General features: G+C 39.4%; 4 protein-coding genes across 5 annotated transcripts; 2 read left to right on the top strand and 2 right to left on the bottom strand.

The window, feature by feature from the left end:
- Positions 1-130: 130 nt before the first annotated feature.
- Positions 131-1,111, bottom strand: LOC108971630. The gene is made up of 2 exons (XM_018937834.1): positions 760-1,111; positions 131-705 (listed from the first exon to the last, which is right to left on the bottom strand). Exons 1-2 carry the CDS (start codon positions 1,004-1,006, stop codon positions 197-199), a joined length of 756 nt encoding a protein of 251 aa, XP_018793379.1. The 5' UTR covers positions 1,007-1,111; the 3' UTR covers positions 131-196.
- On the top strand, positions 1,104-1,907 carry LOC108971647. 2 transcript variants are annotated; one of them, XM_018937867.1, is made up of 3 exons: positions 1,104-1,220; positions 1,286-1,604; positions 1,832-1,907. In XM_018937867.1, exons 1-2 carry the CDS (start codon positions 1,197-1,199, stop codon positions 1,559-1,561), a joined length of 300 nt encoding a protein of 99 aa, XP_018793412.1. In that variant the 5' UTR covers positions 1,104-1,196; the 3' UTR covers positions 1,562-1,604; positions 1,832-1,907. The 2 variants fall into 2 exon arrangements, with proteins under 2 accessions (XP_018793412.1, XP_018793403.1); XM_018937858.1 differs by lacking the exon at positions 1,832-1,907 and having other exon boundaries at positions 1,286-1,689.
- Positions 1,800-5,718, top strand: LOC108971597 (U4/U6.U5 tri-snRNP-associated protein 1). Its single transcript, XM_018937774.1, has 7 exons — positions 1,800-2,139; positions 2,520-3,421; positions 3,489-3,935; positions 3,988-4,082; positions 4,144-4,911; positions 4,977-5,202; positions 5,274-5,718. Exons 1-7 carry the CDS (start codon positions 1,899-1,901, stop codon positions 5,424-5,426), a joined length of 2,832 nt encoding a protein of 943 aa, XP_018793319.1. The 5' UTR covers positions 1,800-1,898; the 3' UTR covers positions 5,427-5,718.
- On the bottom strand, positions 5,551-8,694 carry LOC108971605 (acid trehalase-like protein 1). Its single transcript, XM_018937786.1, has 12 exons — positions 8,528-8,694; positions 8,099-8,454; positions 7,714-8,007; positions 7,559-7,659; positions 7,190-7,473; positions 6,906-7,138; positions 6,749-6,836; positions 6,498-6,689; positions 6,270-6,438; positions 6,032-6,215; positions 5,830-5,970; positions 5,551-5,770 (listed from the first exon to the last, which is right to left on the bottom strand). Exons 1-12 carry the CDS (start codon positions 8,632-8,634, stop codon positions 5,730-5,732), a joined length of 2,190 nt encoding a protein of 729 aa, XP_018793331.1. The 5' UTR covers positions 8,635-8,694; the 3' UTR covers positions 5,551-5,729.
- Between the last annotated feature and the right edge of the window lie 6,271 nt (positions 8,695-14,965).

Below are 14,965 nucleotides of genomic sequence, written 5' to 3'. Positions count from 1 at the left end.
GCTGAAAGCCGGTTTTTTTTTGGGTAAGAGGCGTGCGGTGACATGGGCGGGATAAAGTGTTGCCACTCAAGGATGTTAAATACATCTAGTTAATGAGGACCAGCAATACAGATTTTTGTTATTTGCTTATATTTTCTAATATTTTACATATACTCGTATATCATTTATTATATGGATAAAAAAAATTGAAAGTGCACTAATTTGACTCAGCTCCCGCATATTTTTCTGTCTCCATATCTATATAATTTTCAACTTCTTTCAGTGCTTTCGCGCAATGCTCTGTTCTTGCTAGCAATTCATTTGTAAAGTAGTTTCTTAGAATATTGGATTTCTCTTGCGTTAGTCTTCCTTGGGCATGTAAGAGCTCTAATTCATGTGCCAAATATGGACCCATTTTCAACTCTGCAGCAGCTTTAAGGTAAGCACATTTGCGATTACGAACTTCTGCGAGTTTCTGCAAATTTGAACAATTTTGGAACTCCAAGGAAGTTATTTGATTAAATCCAGAGAGCTTTTTGGGGGCACATTTTCCGACTGGTGGTGGCGTACCAAGTTCAACAAATACATCCGGTACTTCTGCCTTCAACTTTTTACCAAAATCAATGATTGGTTGTAAATTTAAACGTAATAAGGACACAATTTCTTCGCGTATAGCTTTCCGCTCAGTATAAGTCAAATTTATGGACTCTCGAAGAGTTTTCAAGCCTATTTATGGATGATATATTATTAAAAGAACTATGCTATTTAGTATTTTTTTACCTAGAAGAAAGTCGTCTCCTCCGCCAACATTCATATGCAAGTAGTCGTTGACGTCAAGTATTTTTAAAGTATAATCGACTTGTTCACCACTATCGGGTAAATCCCATTTATTTATTCTTATTTTTTGTAAGTTATCCAGTATCAAACGTAATTTCCTGATCTTGCACAATTCGTTATCTCGTTTAGCTTCCATCTGCCTACGTGCCTCAGCATTGAGAATGCTTAATGTTTCATTTGCATCTGCCATGTTGACTGAAATATATTATTTAAGTCATTTAATTATGAAATTAGTAAGAAATAACACTGAGGTAAATAAGTTTCTATATGATCGCGTTTGACTTGTTTGAATTTCCCGTTGATACCGCTCTGTGGGTAAAGCAGTTTTGTAATACAGCTTTGACAGGTTATGAGTGTTGACGGCACATTGTTTATTGTGAATGCTGAAAATGGGCAAATCAAAGGTAAGTAGAATGATTCTTCTTAAATTGAAATAAAAATAATAAAATATCCAAATATATTTTTACAGAAACAAGAAGAAACTCACAAATCGCATAAGAAATCTAAAAAGCATTCAAAGCCATCACCAGAATCGGACAAGGAATCGGAAGATGTATCTAAAAAAGTGAGCACCTTAAAACGTAAACAAACAGAAGTAGCACGTGTGCTACAACTTAAATGCGCTATGCTGCTTCAAGGAACTTTATCATATTTGGAATACACAGAGTTACGGGAGGAGTTAGTTCGTCTAAATGCACTAAAGGTGACATTTGCGCAGCAAGCCGCTAGCTTAGAAAAACACTAAAATAACATTTAAAGTGATTCTTAAATTAAAACCTATTTTTGTTGTAAGTCTAATGTTGACGTTATAAGAATTTTATAAAGTGATTATTTTAAAATAGTTCTATTTCATAATGTATAAATTAAATTAAACCATACGAAACATAATAAAATAAAAACCAGGTGTTTAATTTTTTATATTCACAATAATATTATCGTCGAATATACTACTTTGACATTTTGTTGTTTCTCTTAAACGTCAAACTAGTATTCATAAACGTTTACCGATTTCTAGAAAATATTTTTTGGTGTCTTCAGTGAATACATTGTAAATTTTGTGCATTTTTGGCAAATAAACAAAAATGGGATCTTCTTCAAGTGGAAAAAAACATAAAAAAGACAAAAAATACAAACATCGTAGCATTGAAGGAATTGATGAAGGGGAAAGTTCATCTTCGCATCGTCACCACAAGCACAAACGGCATAAAGAACACAAGGATCGGCATCGCCATAAAAAACATCGTGAACGTGACCACGATCGTGAAAAGGAACGTCGCCGTCGTACAGAAGTTATTGCTTTAGAAGAGTCGGATTCAGATGACAGTAAGTGCACTGTAGTGCGCTGATATATTGTACACAGTATTTTAGTGTGTAACTCAGTGTAAGCGGCGTCATTTGGACAAGTCCGTTTTTATTGGAATAGCATGAAAACATTAATTCAAAGAGCGATTTAAATCAAGTTGTAAAGAAAAATTACTATATATTTTTATACTATTCCAAGAGTTACACAATCATTTACGTGTTTATGATAAATCATCGCGTTTTTCTCTTCTTTTACTATTTTTCAGATTTGCGGCAGATATTGAAAATGTATGAAAAGTTTCGCCACTATTTGAAAGCGTTTTTGAAATTGACATCATCGTACAAAGCGATTATCAAAATTAAAATTTTTATGATTTAATAGCGTGTTTTTTCATTTTTAGGTTCTGATTGCGTTGAGGTACCTCTTGATGATAACCCATTAAGAACTTATGGACAAGATAGTGATATTGAATGTGAAGCACCACCGCCGCCACAGTTGTCAAAGCAAATTGTAGAACGTGAAAGGGATCATGAACGGCAAAAGGATAGGGAAAGGGATAAAGATTGGATTCGTGAACGTGAGCGAGAAAAAGAAAGGGACCGCTATGAAAGGGAACGGGAATTGGAGCGCCGTAAAGAAAAAGATATGGAACGAGAACGAATTGAAAGAGAACGAGATCGAGACCGAGATCGAGAAAGGGATCGTGCTCGAGATAGAGACCGAGAACTACGAGAAAAAGAGCGTGACAGGATAGAACGTGACCGTGAGCGAGCTCGAGAACAACGTTTTGAACATGACAGAAGTAATCGCGACCGTGATCGGGAACGAGACCGTGAGAAAGTAGTTGACAAATCAAAAGATCGGCAGGCTCGGGAAACCAGATCCCCATCACCTATTCTTGAAAATGGCGCAGGCGATTGTCTTTCCATTGAAGAAACAAATAAATTACGCGCTAAGTTAGGGCTGAAACCTCTCGAAGTAGATAGTGGACCTTCAAAGCCAGCTACTTCATCCGCAGCTGCTGTGGAAGCCAAAAAAGTGCAACCAGGCGAAAAAGAACTGTCATCTTATAAAGACGAATGGGGAGAATTTTTGCATAAACCTGCGTCGAATTTAAAAGAAAAGGCCGAAGCAGAAAAAATGAGAGAGAAACTGAAGCAACGAAAAGAAAAAAGGTTCTTGGAGGAGCAATTAGCACGCATACGTACATTAGGTGAATCTGACGAAGAAACGGATGATGTATCTAAATGGGTATCACGAAACCGGCGGGTTATTGATGAAAAAAGGGAAGCAGAAAAAAGGGTTTGTATCAAAATAGAAATAGAAAAGAATTTATTTCATTCTTTTTAAAATATGATTTCATTGTTAGGCGAAAATGATTGAAGAAATGGATGCTGAATTTGGCGTAAACGATTTGGTAGAAAAAGAAAAAGAGGCAGCACGTCGAAAGGCTTACAATGATAAGCATCTTAAAGGTTTACGAGTAGAACACGACATGGATGAGTTCACTGAAGGTAAATCAGTCATACTGACTCTGAAAGATAAAGACGTTTTGGACGAAGAAGAAGATGCTCTGATAAACGTGAATTTGATTGACGAAGAGCGCTATCGTAAAAATGTTGAAAATAAGAAACAAAATCCTCTAAGCTACGGATACAACGTATACGAAGAACAGTATGACGAGCTGGGTAATCCAATAGAACGTGGAATATTGGAGAAATACGACGAAGATATTGACGGAAATAAAAAAAGGAAAGAATTTGTCATTGGCGATAACGTAGAGGAACAACGCGAGCATCGTAGAAAATTGCTAGAGGTAACCACATGAATTAATCATGCTAAAATTCTTGTTAACTATTTTTTTCCAGATAAAAACAAAACTCGCAGGAAAGCGTTTGGAAACTTTGGAGGATGCCAGAATCGAACTTGCTTCTGATACATATTCTGAGGCTGAGTTGACAAAGTAAAGCAAACAAAATTATTTTAACTTTGCACCCAATTAATCGGTATTTTTCTCGTCACAGATTCAAGAAACCGAAGAAAAAAGTAAAGAAACTAAGAAAGAAGTTGAAAGTCGAAGACTTGCTTCCATTAACTGATGAGCCATTGGCGCAGCACTTAGGTAGCCGAAGAGATCGGAATCGGGAAGCAGAAAATATGGATATAGATGACACAAAGGACGCTGTTTCACAAGTAAAGATGGAAGAAGCTGACGATGACCTTGAACGTATTCTTTCCAAAGCGCGAAAGTTGAAACAAAAAGAGAATATAATCAAGAAATCACTTCCAATCGATATAAACAGCATCAAGGATGAGATCAAAACCGAACCCGTTGATGGTGCAGACGACGAGGGTGGCATCCGTGGTGCAGACGGCAACATTGTACTCAACGCTACTGCTGAGTTCTGTCGTACCCTTGGTGATATACCCACCTATGGCATGGCTGGCAATCGCGACGAAGATTCCAATGATATGATGGACTTCGAAACGAATGACGGCAACGAAGATCGATATAACGATCGACACAATGAACCGGAACTTAATCATGGAACGTGGAATTCGGTTAATCCAGATGAAGTCGTACAGCCGGCCGAATTTGAAGATATGGGCGATAATTTGGAGGAGGTTGCCATTTTGGATGAGGAACCAGACGTTAGTGCTGGTGTGGCGAACGCGTTACGCTTAGCCCTTTCGAAGGGCTATTTAGAGAAGGAGGAGCACAATAGGCCAAGCAACTCAAAGATGGCACATCTGCAAGCAAAGAACTATTCCATTGAAGACAAATCGGCAGTGTAAGTAAACCAGACTTTATGCGATTCAATTTACTGCAATAAAAATATACTTATGCAAATTTCAGGGAAGATGATAAGTTTGGACGGCGCGATCGTTTCCACGCCGGTCCTATTATGGAATTCAAAGACAAAGACACTTTCAAACCAAACGTGAAGTTGGAATACATTGATGACAATGGCCGTATTCTCAACTCGAAGGAAGCTTTCCGATATTTGTCCCATAAATTCCATGGCAAGGGTCCGGGAAAGAACAAAATCGAGAAACGTTTAAAGAAAATGGAACAAGAAGGCGTAAGTAGCACTCGCAAATCTGCCAAAGTGAGAATTGAAAATTTTATCACAAACCTTTTTTATATTTAAAGTTGATGAAGACGATGAGCTCCACAGATACACCTTTGGGCACACTCACTATGTTGCAGCAGAAGCAAAAGGAAACGAAGACACCGTTCGTGGTACTGAGCGGCGGCAAGCAAACCGCTGCTGTTACCGGCGCCACAATATCCAAATATAAATAGGAGACTTTCTATGTAAAATTCTTTATTTCAACTCTTCGTATCGTTAAGTATTGTAGCCCTATGATAACCTAAACTTTCACAATACCATTAACCAGTCTGCATTCCTACAATACCAAAACGAAAATTGCAATAGCCCAAACGGACAATTTTGAAGTGGTCACCAAGCGCAGAGGACCCAAAGCTCACAACATTTATTAAATAGTCGTACAAGATAAACTGGTATTGTAGATTAACTTATTCTAAATGTCTACAATAAAACTGAGATGCATGAAACCAGACACAATACGACAAAGCATTTGCTGTTTAAATCGTGCGGAGGGAAACTGTACTTCCGGTAAGGTCGACTGAAATGAACACAAAAAATATGTTTTTTTTTGTTCTGGAAATGAAGTGCACCACTTACTTGAGAAATGCTCATTTACTGCATACTTTTGGGAGTCGGCCAATAGCTCAATGTTCAAGTCACCTTTTTCCACACAGCTTAATGTTGTTGTGCCATTTGTACGAATTTTCAACGAAAATTTTGACTGTGCGAACTTAATGCCTAAATAAAAGGAATTAATGTCCACAAACTTCGGATTGCAGTTCATATATCACAAGTTTACCATTGATCGTGAAGCCTTTGCTCGTGGGCAGACGGTAAGTTTTTTGAATTACCATTACGGACTGATTTCCAGCCAACTGCACACGTACGCCACCATAGCCATGGATAATTGTTTGCAGAAAACCACCAATGCCCGTAAGAAAGTTTGCTGAACCCTGAAAGCCATTCTTGTTCTCACTCCAGACCTGCAAACATAAAGTCTTAACTTCAAATGACAGTCCTCGCGTGGACGACCATACCTTAAACTCCGGTCGTATATAGTCCTTGTAGCCCCTTTGGAAATATAAGCTAGCTTTTTCTATATCTTTAACATCCAAAAAATTAATGGCAAACATCGACCATGACATGGCCGGACCCGACTCACGGATCACTGCCTCATAGTTGAGGAGGTCGTTGCGCCGTGTAGCACTAGATATGGTAAAATATTAATTTCTCCACTGTTTATTGTCATGGTGCATGATTATTACTTGGACATGGCATACTGTATGGGATAGCCCAGTAGAACGACGTCTGCTTGCTTCACAATCTCACCGCGCTTGTAGCCCAAGTGTTGCGGGTGATAATCCAGTTTCTCGTCGTATAAGATTTGCATGCGTCGTGCGATATCTAGCCAAACATCGGGCCGACCGTCATCTAAAGCACACATAGAACGCGCAAAGCTGTACAAAACGCAATATTAACCTTTATTCATTGTCTGAGGTGCAACTCGAAACTGTACCTTGCGAACTCTAGCGACTGCTTAACAACCACGTTCGTATAGACATTATCGGTGACATTGGAGTGGTCTTCATCTGGACCCATGACACCTACAAACGGCAATATGTACAAATTGCTTGTGAGTGCGAATCAGCTCTACCGTTACTTCAAAGTGTTACCTTCCAAATGAAACTTTCGGCCGTCATCTTTGACCCGACTAACCAGAAACTCGGCCACTTCCTTCGCGATTGGCCATGCAACTCGGCATAACCACTCCTTGGAATGTGTTACTGCATAGTGCTGTTGCAGTGCCAAGAGGATATCGGGCGAGATGTGGATTTCCTGGGCGGCAATCTCGGGACAACAAGGATTGGTCACTTCTGTACCAGTGTAGGCGCTCTCCCAGGGATAGCTTTACATCAATTGAATTAGAAAGTAATATTGTCCAGAGTATTTAACTTACCGTGCCCCTTGGTAGCCAGTTTGCTTTGCGTTGTATCGTGCGCCGGGCAGATGCTCAAATCGGTACTGCAGCAGCGCCTCTGCCCAGCGCGTACTGAACTGTGTGATGGCTGGAAGCATCCAGATTTCTGTATCCCAAAAATTGTGTCCTTCATAGTCGGCGTCGAGTTGACCCCGTCCTATGCCGGTTGGGCTGAGTCCAAAGTAGGCGCCATTCGGGTGGCTTGTGTTTAAGGATGGCAGTGAATTGGCCAAATAGAAAATGCCAGCGTTAACTATATGCGACTGAAAAATGTTTATACGAGTATGTAGGCTTCAATGATGATTCTCATTTATGAATACGGATATACAATTATTTCTCATATCTCACCAATTCCAAATTGCCGTCAATCTGTATATTAAAATCACTCCAAAATGCTCTCCACTCTAAAGCGTGCCTTTGAAAAAGTATCTCCGGAGTAAGTTTTATTACTGTAAATAATTACATAGTTACATTTTATTATGATGGTAGATTTATGTATATACCTTCAGCCATTTCCTGGCGTGCAATCTCTTCGCTTTCGTCTGTCGTAATCACATAGCGGTAATAAAGCTCTTCTTGGCCAGCACTTAGTTCGATGGTACGTTCATTCTCCCAATCATCGCTGAATGCCACGAAAATCTTACGCGGCTCGGTTTGAAAATTTCGGTGTTCTAATCGACGGGTTACACCTTGCAGCATCTTAAAGCTCACTGTACCGTTGGTGCTGCCTAATGGTGAGAAGTCAAAAGCTTCGCTTTCACCACCGGGCTTGCGGGTCAACCTGATTAGCAGTGGATCTAAATGAAGAGCACACATTAAAGCAAATATGTATCAGAAGCGGAAGTGCATTGCATGTCAGGTGATTAGCGGACGTCATCGCTTTTTTACCTATAGCGCCGGTGCAGCGCACGAAAAGTTCATAGATCAATGCACGATTGTAGTAGCGGTGCGGGTATGTGCGTTGTTCTAATTTCAACTGCAAGCCATTCGCCTCATAGGCAAATTGCCAGCGGAAGTAACCATCTTGCAGTTGCAGTTCAAACATGTCCGGTATGATGGCGAGCTCCCATTCCTCGTATTGTATCTTGGCCACGCTTAAGTTAAGCCAATTGGGGATACGCGCACGGCGACTATTGCCTCCCACGCCATTGTAGACACCATTCATGAAGATGGCATCGCCAAACACAGTATAGCCCACATGTCCATTGCCCAGCGTGGGCATAAAGTTGAGGTCAGGCGGTAGTCTGGCGATAATTACAATGAAAATCTCATGGGAAATTGACTTTTTTAAGTAATTCAATAAATTTATGTACTTACTGCTCTGATTTTATTATAAATTCGCTGACTTCTGCCGAGGACAACAGACAAAAGCTTGTAAAAATCGCCAAAATGATTTCGGCATACATTGTTTGCATCAGTGACATTTCACTACTGACGCGTTGTTATTATGTTATTATTCTGTTGAGCTGCAGGGGTAGACTGAGTGTTTTCTTCGCCTCAATCATCGAATTCTTAATCTCTAATAAATTGCTTTTGTAATCTTCATACTTGTACATTATTAGCATACTTGTACATTATTTAGTGGAACTGATAAAGCTTGCCTCTTTTCGTCGTGAGAAATCTGTAAATAAACAAGCTAAGGAAGAGCTGAGTTCGGCAGTGTCGTGTGCTATTTGCAGTAAGTAGCAAAATTCGATTGTTGATCCAATCAAAAACCCGAATTATATACAGACCAAACAGAAAAAAAGTTGAGTTACCGACTAGAAAGTAAGTTTTTAATAATGTTAAGCGGCTTACATATTATCACCCCACTTCAGGCTTGGTTGAATGACGGGATAAAACTTTGCACGAACAATTAAGAGTGTTCCAGCTTATGATCAAAATTTTTCCAATCCAACAAAAGCTGTTAAATCCCCCCATTTTGGACCCCAATACCTATAGTTGACTTTTTATCGCAACTATCGGTCAATGTGTGAGATATACATATATAGATGTAAATGGGTTGAATCGGACCAATACCTCCCTTGGCTCCCATATATCTAACACAACAATTTTCACACTTGAAGATGACTTTATACCGCGTATACTCGGATCGGCCAACATGTCTCTATGAAAATAAGAACATGGTGGTTTGACTCCAAGTATCCCATTCACTGAAAGAGAGTCGGTGAAGGTGTTGATAGCTCTACTGTGAATGGCGGTCAGTGCTTGTCTGAAGTGAGCTGCGTCCGAAGTCTGGTGGGCGTAATGTCTGATGGCCGCGAGGCTGTTGAGCAATGACCTTTTGATGTTCCTAGAAGGCGGTTGCGCTTCAAGCAGATTACTGCAATGATGATTTCTGCGAAAGTCCCAGTGGGCTCTGCTTAGAGAGAAGTTTATAATACTCATTAACTGCCAGCATAGGGGTCTCACTTTGCAAGGTGTTCGATAGGAGGCATCCTGTCGTAGTCCGAAGTGCAGTATTCTGACAGGTCTGGAGCTTCCTCGTCTGCATTTCACTGCATCCAGGCGATCATATTGGTAGAGCGTAGTTAGGATTGCCTTGTAAGTTGCCAACAACGTTTCTTTGTTCTTTCTCCATGTACATATATGTCGGTCAGTGCATGACTTATATATACATATATGATGTGCAGTTGAACTTCCATAACTCGAATACATGATTTGGCAATCGAAGTCAATTTAATACAGATTTCCTCCATAACTCGAAGTTTTTGTGTGGGCTATGGTGATTCGAGTTAGGGAGATTCAACTATTATAGAGTTGAAACTTTCCTAGCTTTGCTTAGATATCTTTCCTCTAGTTGACGGTTTCCATCTTAAGCTATTTCCCTTTGCTTTGCTTCTTCAAAGTTGCAAAGCATAAAATGTGCGGTTGCAAACGAACTTTGTGCTTCCTTACTTGTCAAAGTTTCATTTTTTCCAGATTAAACACTTAACGGACAGCTCTCATATGCTTAAGATGCATGGAAACGTCAATATTACTTTGTAATATGCTAAATATTTCATTTAAGAGTGTATCACAAGCTTCTGCATAGATGTTGAGTGCCCGAGAACTCATTTGAATATACATATAAAGTAAATCACAAATACTCGTACATGAACAAAGAGATAAAGGCAATTGAATTTAATAATTTAATACATACACATCATGAACTGATTTAGTGCATATTTGCTCTGTCAAAGTTCTGCTCAGGGGAAATGGAATATAATCTAGCTCAATGAGTCTAAACGACAAATATTGAATAAACGCGCATGATGGAAAGTGACAAGCCTCTAATGTTTATCAAAAATTGAAAGAATCCTTATCCTTAACAAACAGTCTCTAATCTAAGGAGGCATCTATCAGTTTGAGATATTGGTCGCTGTTATGAATATCTGAATTATGCCTGCAGTAAGATTGGCTGGGATAATTTAACACGCAAATCGCAGTATTAGCTCCCAAACGAAGCGTGAGCCAAAAACTGAGATACATTTTACATGCCGCACTTACATACATACATACAACGGAGGCTAATCCGCACGTACTCCAGAAATCATTAGCAAGTGTGTAATAACATAAATCCCACCTTGACCGTGCGTTGAGACCCTTCACTTGGCCAGCAATGGTTCCGGTGATGATTCAAGCCGTTCCCCTTGCAAGTAGCGAAGCAAATATGTACATAAGTATGTATGTATATATGCACCCGTGAATACACCGTTGCCGCTGCGTGGCCCTATTGTGTGCCTTATGTGTTGCTGATTGTCCATCAACCGGCCTATCTACACATCTACGAAGAAACCGGGTGCCAGTCAAGCAACCACGCACACGCACACATACGTTTATGTATACTGGACTAGAAAAGGCGATGCACTAGGCGGTGAGTTGAATTAATTTTAATGATGTTACGCCACAGTAGATTTCCTGCAATCTTACATGCTCAGGTGTTTCCATATGAGAAATTTTCTAATGTCTCCCTACTGAGCTGCTGCACATACACACATACACACGCACACATAATTATATTATTATTATTTTTTATCATATATATTTATGCATGTTGTTGCCTACTGGTACACCCTTTCTACTCTAATGTCTTCCCATAAAATTGCTTGTGATATGAAAAAAAGTGTGCGTGTTCGTGAGATCTCGTCTGTGGCGGTGATTTACCTCTTTATCGGTGTTTTGCCGCATTAATTCTCACTTATAGCATAGAAGCGAATTTCAATAGATTTACCTTGAAAGTGGAGCGAATGCAGTTACTCGGTGGAAAGTATTCGCTTCGAACTCGAAAGAACAATTATGTCGGTTCTACCAAATAATCTTTTACTGGTGCATAACTTAATTTCTTTTTCTTGTATTTAATTCGCAACAAATCACTATTTTCAAATTGAAGCTTTTTCTTCTTTATTGCGGTGTCCGCTTACGGTTACCGTTATAGTCGAGTTTACAACAGCGCGCGTTCTTCCTTTTCGCTTTGGAGATTCCAAGTGAAGCCCAGGTCCTTCTCCATCTGGTCATACCAACGGAGTTTAGGTCTTCCCTTTCCGCTGCTTTCCCCGGCGAGTACCAAGTCGAATACTTTCAGAGCTGGAATGTTTTCATCCATTCGGACAACGATGGCGATATTTTCCGTGGCCGATTCGCAAAGGACCATAAATCTTCTGCAGAACCTTTCTCTCGAAAACTTGTAATGTCGACTCATCAGAAGTTGTCATCGTCCGAGCGTCTGCCTCTGACGGGAATAATGAGTGACTTAAAAATTTGGGCTTTGTTCGTTGAAAGAGGACTTTACTACTTCGCCTACTCAGTCCGAAGTAGCACCTGTTGGTAAGAGTTATTCTGCCTTAGATTTCAAGACTGACATTGCTGTTGCTGCTAATACTCATTCCAAGATAAACGAAATTATGTACGACTTCGAAGCTATGACTGTCAACATTGACTTGGGAGAAAATCCGCGAGTGCGACGACTGTTTGTTTGTTGACAGGAGATATTTCGTCTGGCCTTCGTTCACTATCAGAACTAACGGTGCGGATGTTGAGGCCAATGATATCATCGGCGTACGCCAGTAGCTGTACACTCTAACAGAAGATGGTACTTTCTCTATTTACTTTTTCAATTGAAACTACCGAATGTAAATTACAGAACCTATACAGGGTATCTTATCTTCGATGCCACCTTACACAACTTTTTTAATAGCAACCGCTTTAAAGCCATTAGCTGTTCAAAGTAGACCTCGAAACTGTAGAACGAATCGGAAGAGTAGCCTCCGAGCTAAACTTAAACGGGCTCAAACATACTCACAAACCATCTGTATGTAAGCAGCGATGCTTTGCTCGAGCTTCTCGCTGAAAATCCGGTATATATGTATCTAGTATTCGTTCGGTCTCTACCGCAGCAATTAACTTTGAAATCGGAGCAGTAATAATTGTAGAAAGCGCAAAAGTCTGTTTGCGTAGCGCATTGCAGTACAATGACAGTGCTTTACTCTGCCTTTACGCCGCTAACCACTCACACCCCTACTTGGCTCCATTCATCGCACTCGCGGATGGGTTGCCTTCGTTTTATATCTTTTTCAGTTATGCAGTTTTTTTTTTATTTAAGAAGAAATTAACTTATCGTGATTGTGTGGCGTGGCGAAGCGTAACTGGTATACGAGTATTTACCGAGCCTAAAACGAAACAAATGAATAATATTTGCGCGAAAAAAGTATAAATTTCGCAATTGTTTGGGGTTAGACACTGCCAGAATTCGCTATTGCTACCGCACCATTCTTTTATATTTTTCGCCGATTTTGACATGAAATTGAAATAGTAAATGTTGTACAACAATAACACGCCGTGTGGTCACGAACGCGCCGAACTGGGTTGAAGGCAAAAAATCAGCGAAGCGTTGCCAATGAGTTTCCGTTGATGCGATTTGCGCATGCGGACCATTTCGCATTTGCCTACAGACCCGGACATTTCGATGATCCGCTCTTTCAGCCAAGTTTTCGGCACATTTACAATTTTCAATTCAACTCTCTAAATAAGTTCAATACCTGTTACTTCATAGAAACATGCCTTCGTGTATATTTTAAACATACATATTTTGTAATTGCTTGGGGGTGCGAATTAACTCAACCTCATTGGATTCTTGTTCTTGTAAAGTTACATAACCTATGCAGTTCAGCAGTTATTATGATTATATGTATGTTGTTGAACTATAACTTTAATTGCATGTTTTGTGGTTTATTTGTTTAGTTTGTACAGTTAATTGAGAGAACGAGAACGAAAAGTGTGTGAACCTTTTTTGGGCGACTGTGTTTCCGAAAATTTTCTCATAATTTAATTTGTATATAGTACATATTATATATGTATATATATTATGTATCTCTGCGGTCAATGTTGTATTTTTGTGCATATTTCCTGAGGAAAAAACATAGCAATGTAAACTCATGTCTTCTTTGTATGTGTGTGTGCCTTTGTAATTTACTGATGAAGCGCAAGTTTTAGCGCCTTTTATGGCAGAACACTTCTCTTGTTTTATACTAACGGTAAAACTCGCTGTTTTGCGAAAATATTATTCATTACGTATGTGTATCTATGCAAATCAAATCATATGTTTGTTATTATATATAAAATTATAACCTCAAATGCAAATACATACTATACGTTGGTCTAGTTGCGCGTTGAAACGTTGTACAATTTTTAATATCAATAAAAATCATAAGTTAACAAGTAAGAAAGGGCTACGTACTTGTGGCTCATAAAGTATTTTAGTTATATGGGATCCAGGGCAAATTTTCACCCTATTTTATCTATATTTGGCTCAAATATTCAAATAAGGTTACTGAAATATTTACCGATATATGTGGAAAAATATAACACGAAAGTTTGAAATTCGCTTTAATAGGTGTATAGAGGGTGAAAAAAATTATTGGCCCGACTAAACTCACTTGCGGCATGCTACAGGCATGCTATTATCAGAAATTGATTATTTTCTAATTTCTATAAAACCTGTGGGATGGTTCACTGATATTTTCGATAAGAAGTTTGCATTTGGAACTTTGATCAATACATTTTGAACTGAGGTCTTGAAAAGATTTGATCCGATTTGGACAATTTTTCTTCACAAGGTGGCATACTTCAAAAGTAGTATACGTGCAAAGATTTAGCCCGAAAAAATCGGATAGAATTTAAAATTGTGTTGTATGACAAGTAGGCATTGTTGCAGTCCTATTTCGCCCATGTTCGCCCATTTTCGTACTGTAACAGTGGAATATCAGAGAAATGGTACGTGTCAAATTTGGTTGAAATCGATCCAGCAGTTCCCGAGATATGTGATTTCACAGAAAAGTGGGCAGTGCCCCGTTCATGTCCAATTTTGACAGCTCTTATTGCGCCCTTTAGTACCATCCTGGATGTAAAGTTGAACGTCTCTGAAGCTCTTCTCTCTTCGTAGTTTTTAACAAAACCGTTATATGGGGAGTGGGCGGAGTTATCATCCGATCAAGCGATACTGCTGCAACTTCACGTTCGATATTCCTACGAAGTTCATCAATCGACGGTGGCTTTTTAGCATACGCTGCAGACTTGATGTCGTCCCACAAGAAATAGTCTAACGGCGTCAAATCGCCGACCGAGTTGGCAAAGAATCGTGGCAAGGAATATCGTGTATGTTGACAGTTTTCTTCGATCATGGAGGTGTGGTGAACTCCGAATTCCTCTCGATCGGCCAAAAAGTGAACAAGGAATATCATTTGCGTGTTATGCGTCAATGGTGCGAAGCTATTCTTA

The sequence above is a fragment of the Bactrocera latifrons genome, unplaced genomic scaffold (assembly GCF_001853355.1).
Source record: "Bactrocera latifrons isolate USDA-ARS-PBARC rearing strain unplaced genomic scaffold, ASM185335v1 scaffold_109, whole genome shotgun sequence".
In the NCBI taxonomy this organism is placed as follows: Eukaryota; Metazoa; Arthropoda; class Insecta; order Diptera; family Tephritidae; genus Bactrocera; species Bactrocera latifrons.
Note: the sequence above shows the minus strand (reverse complement) of the source record. Positions and strands in the feature narration are given on the sequence as shown.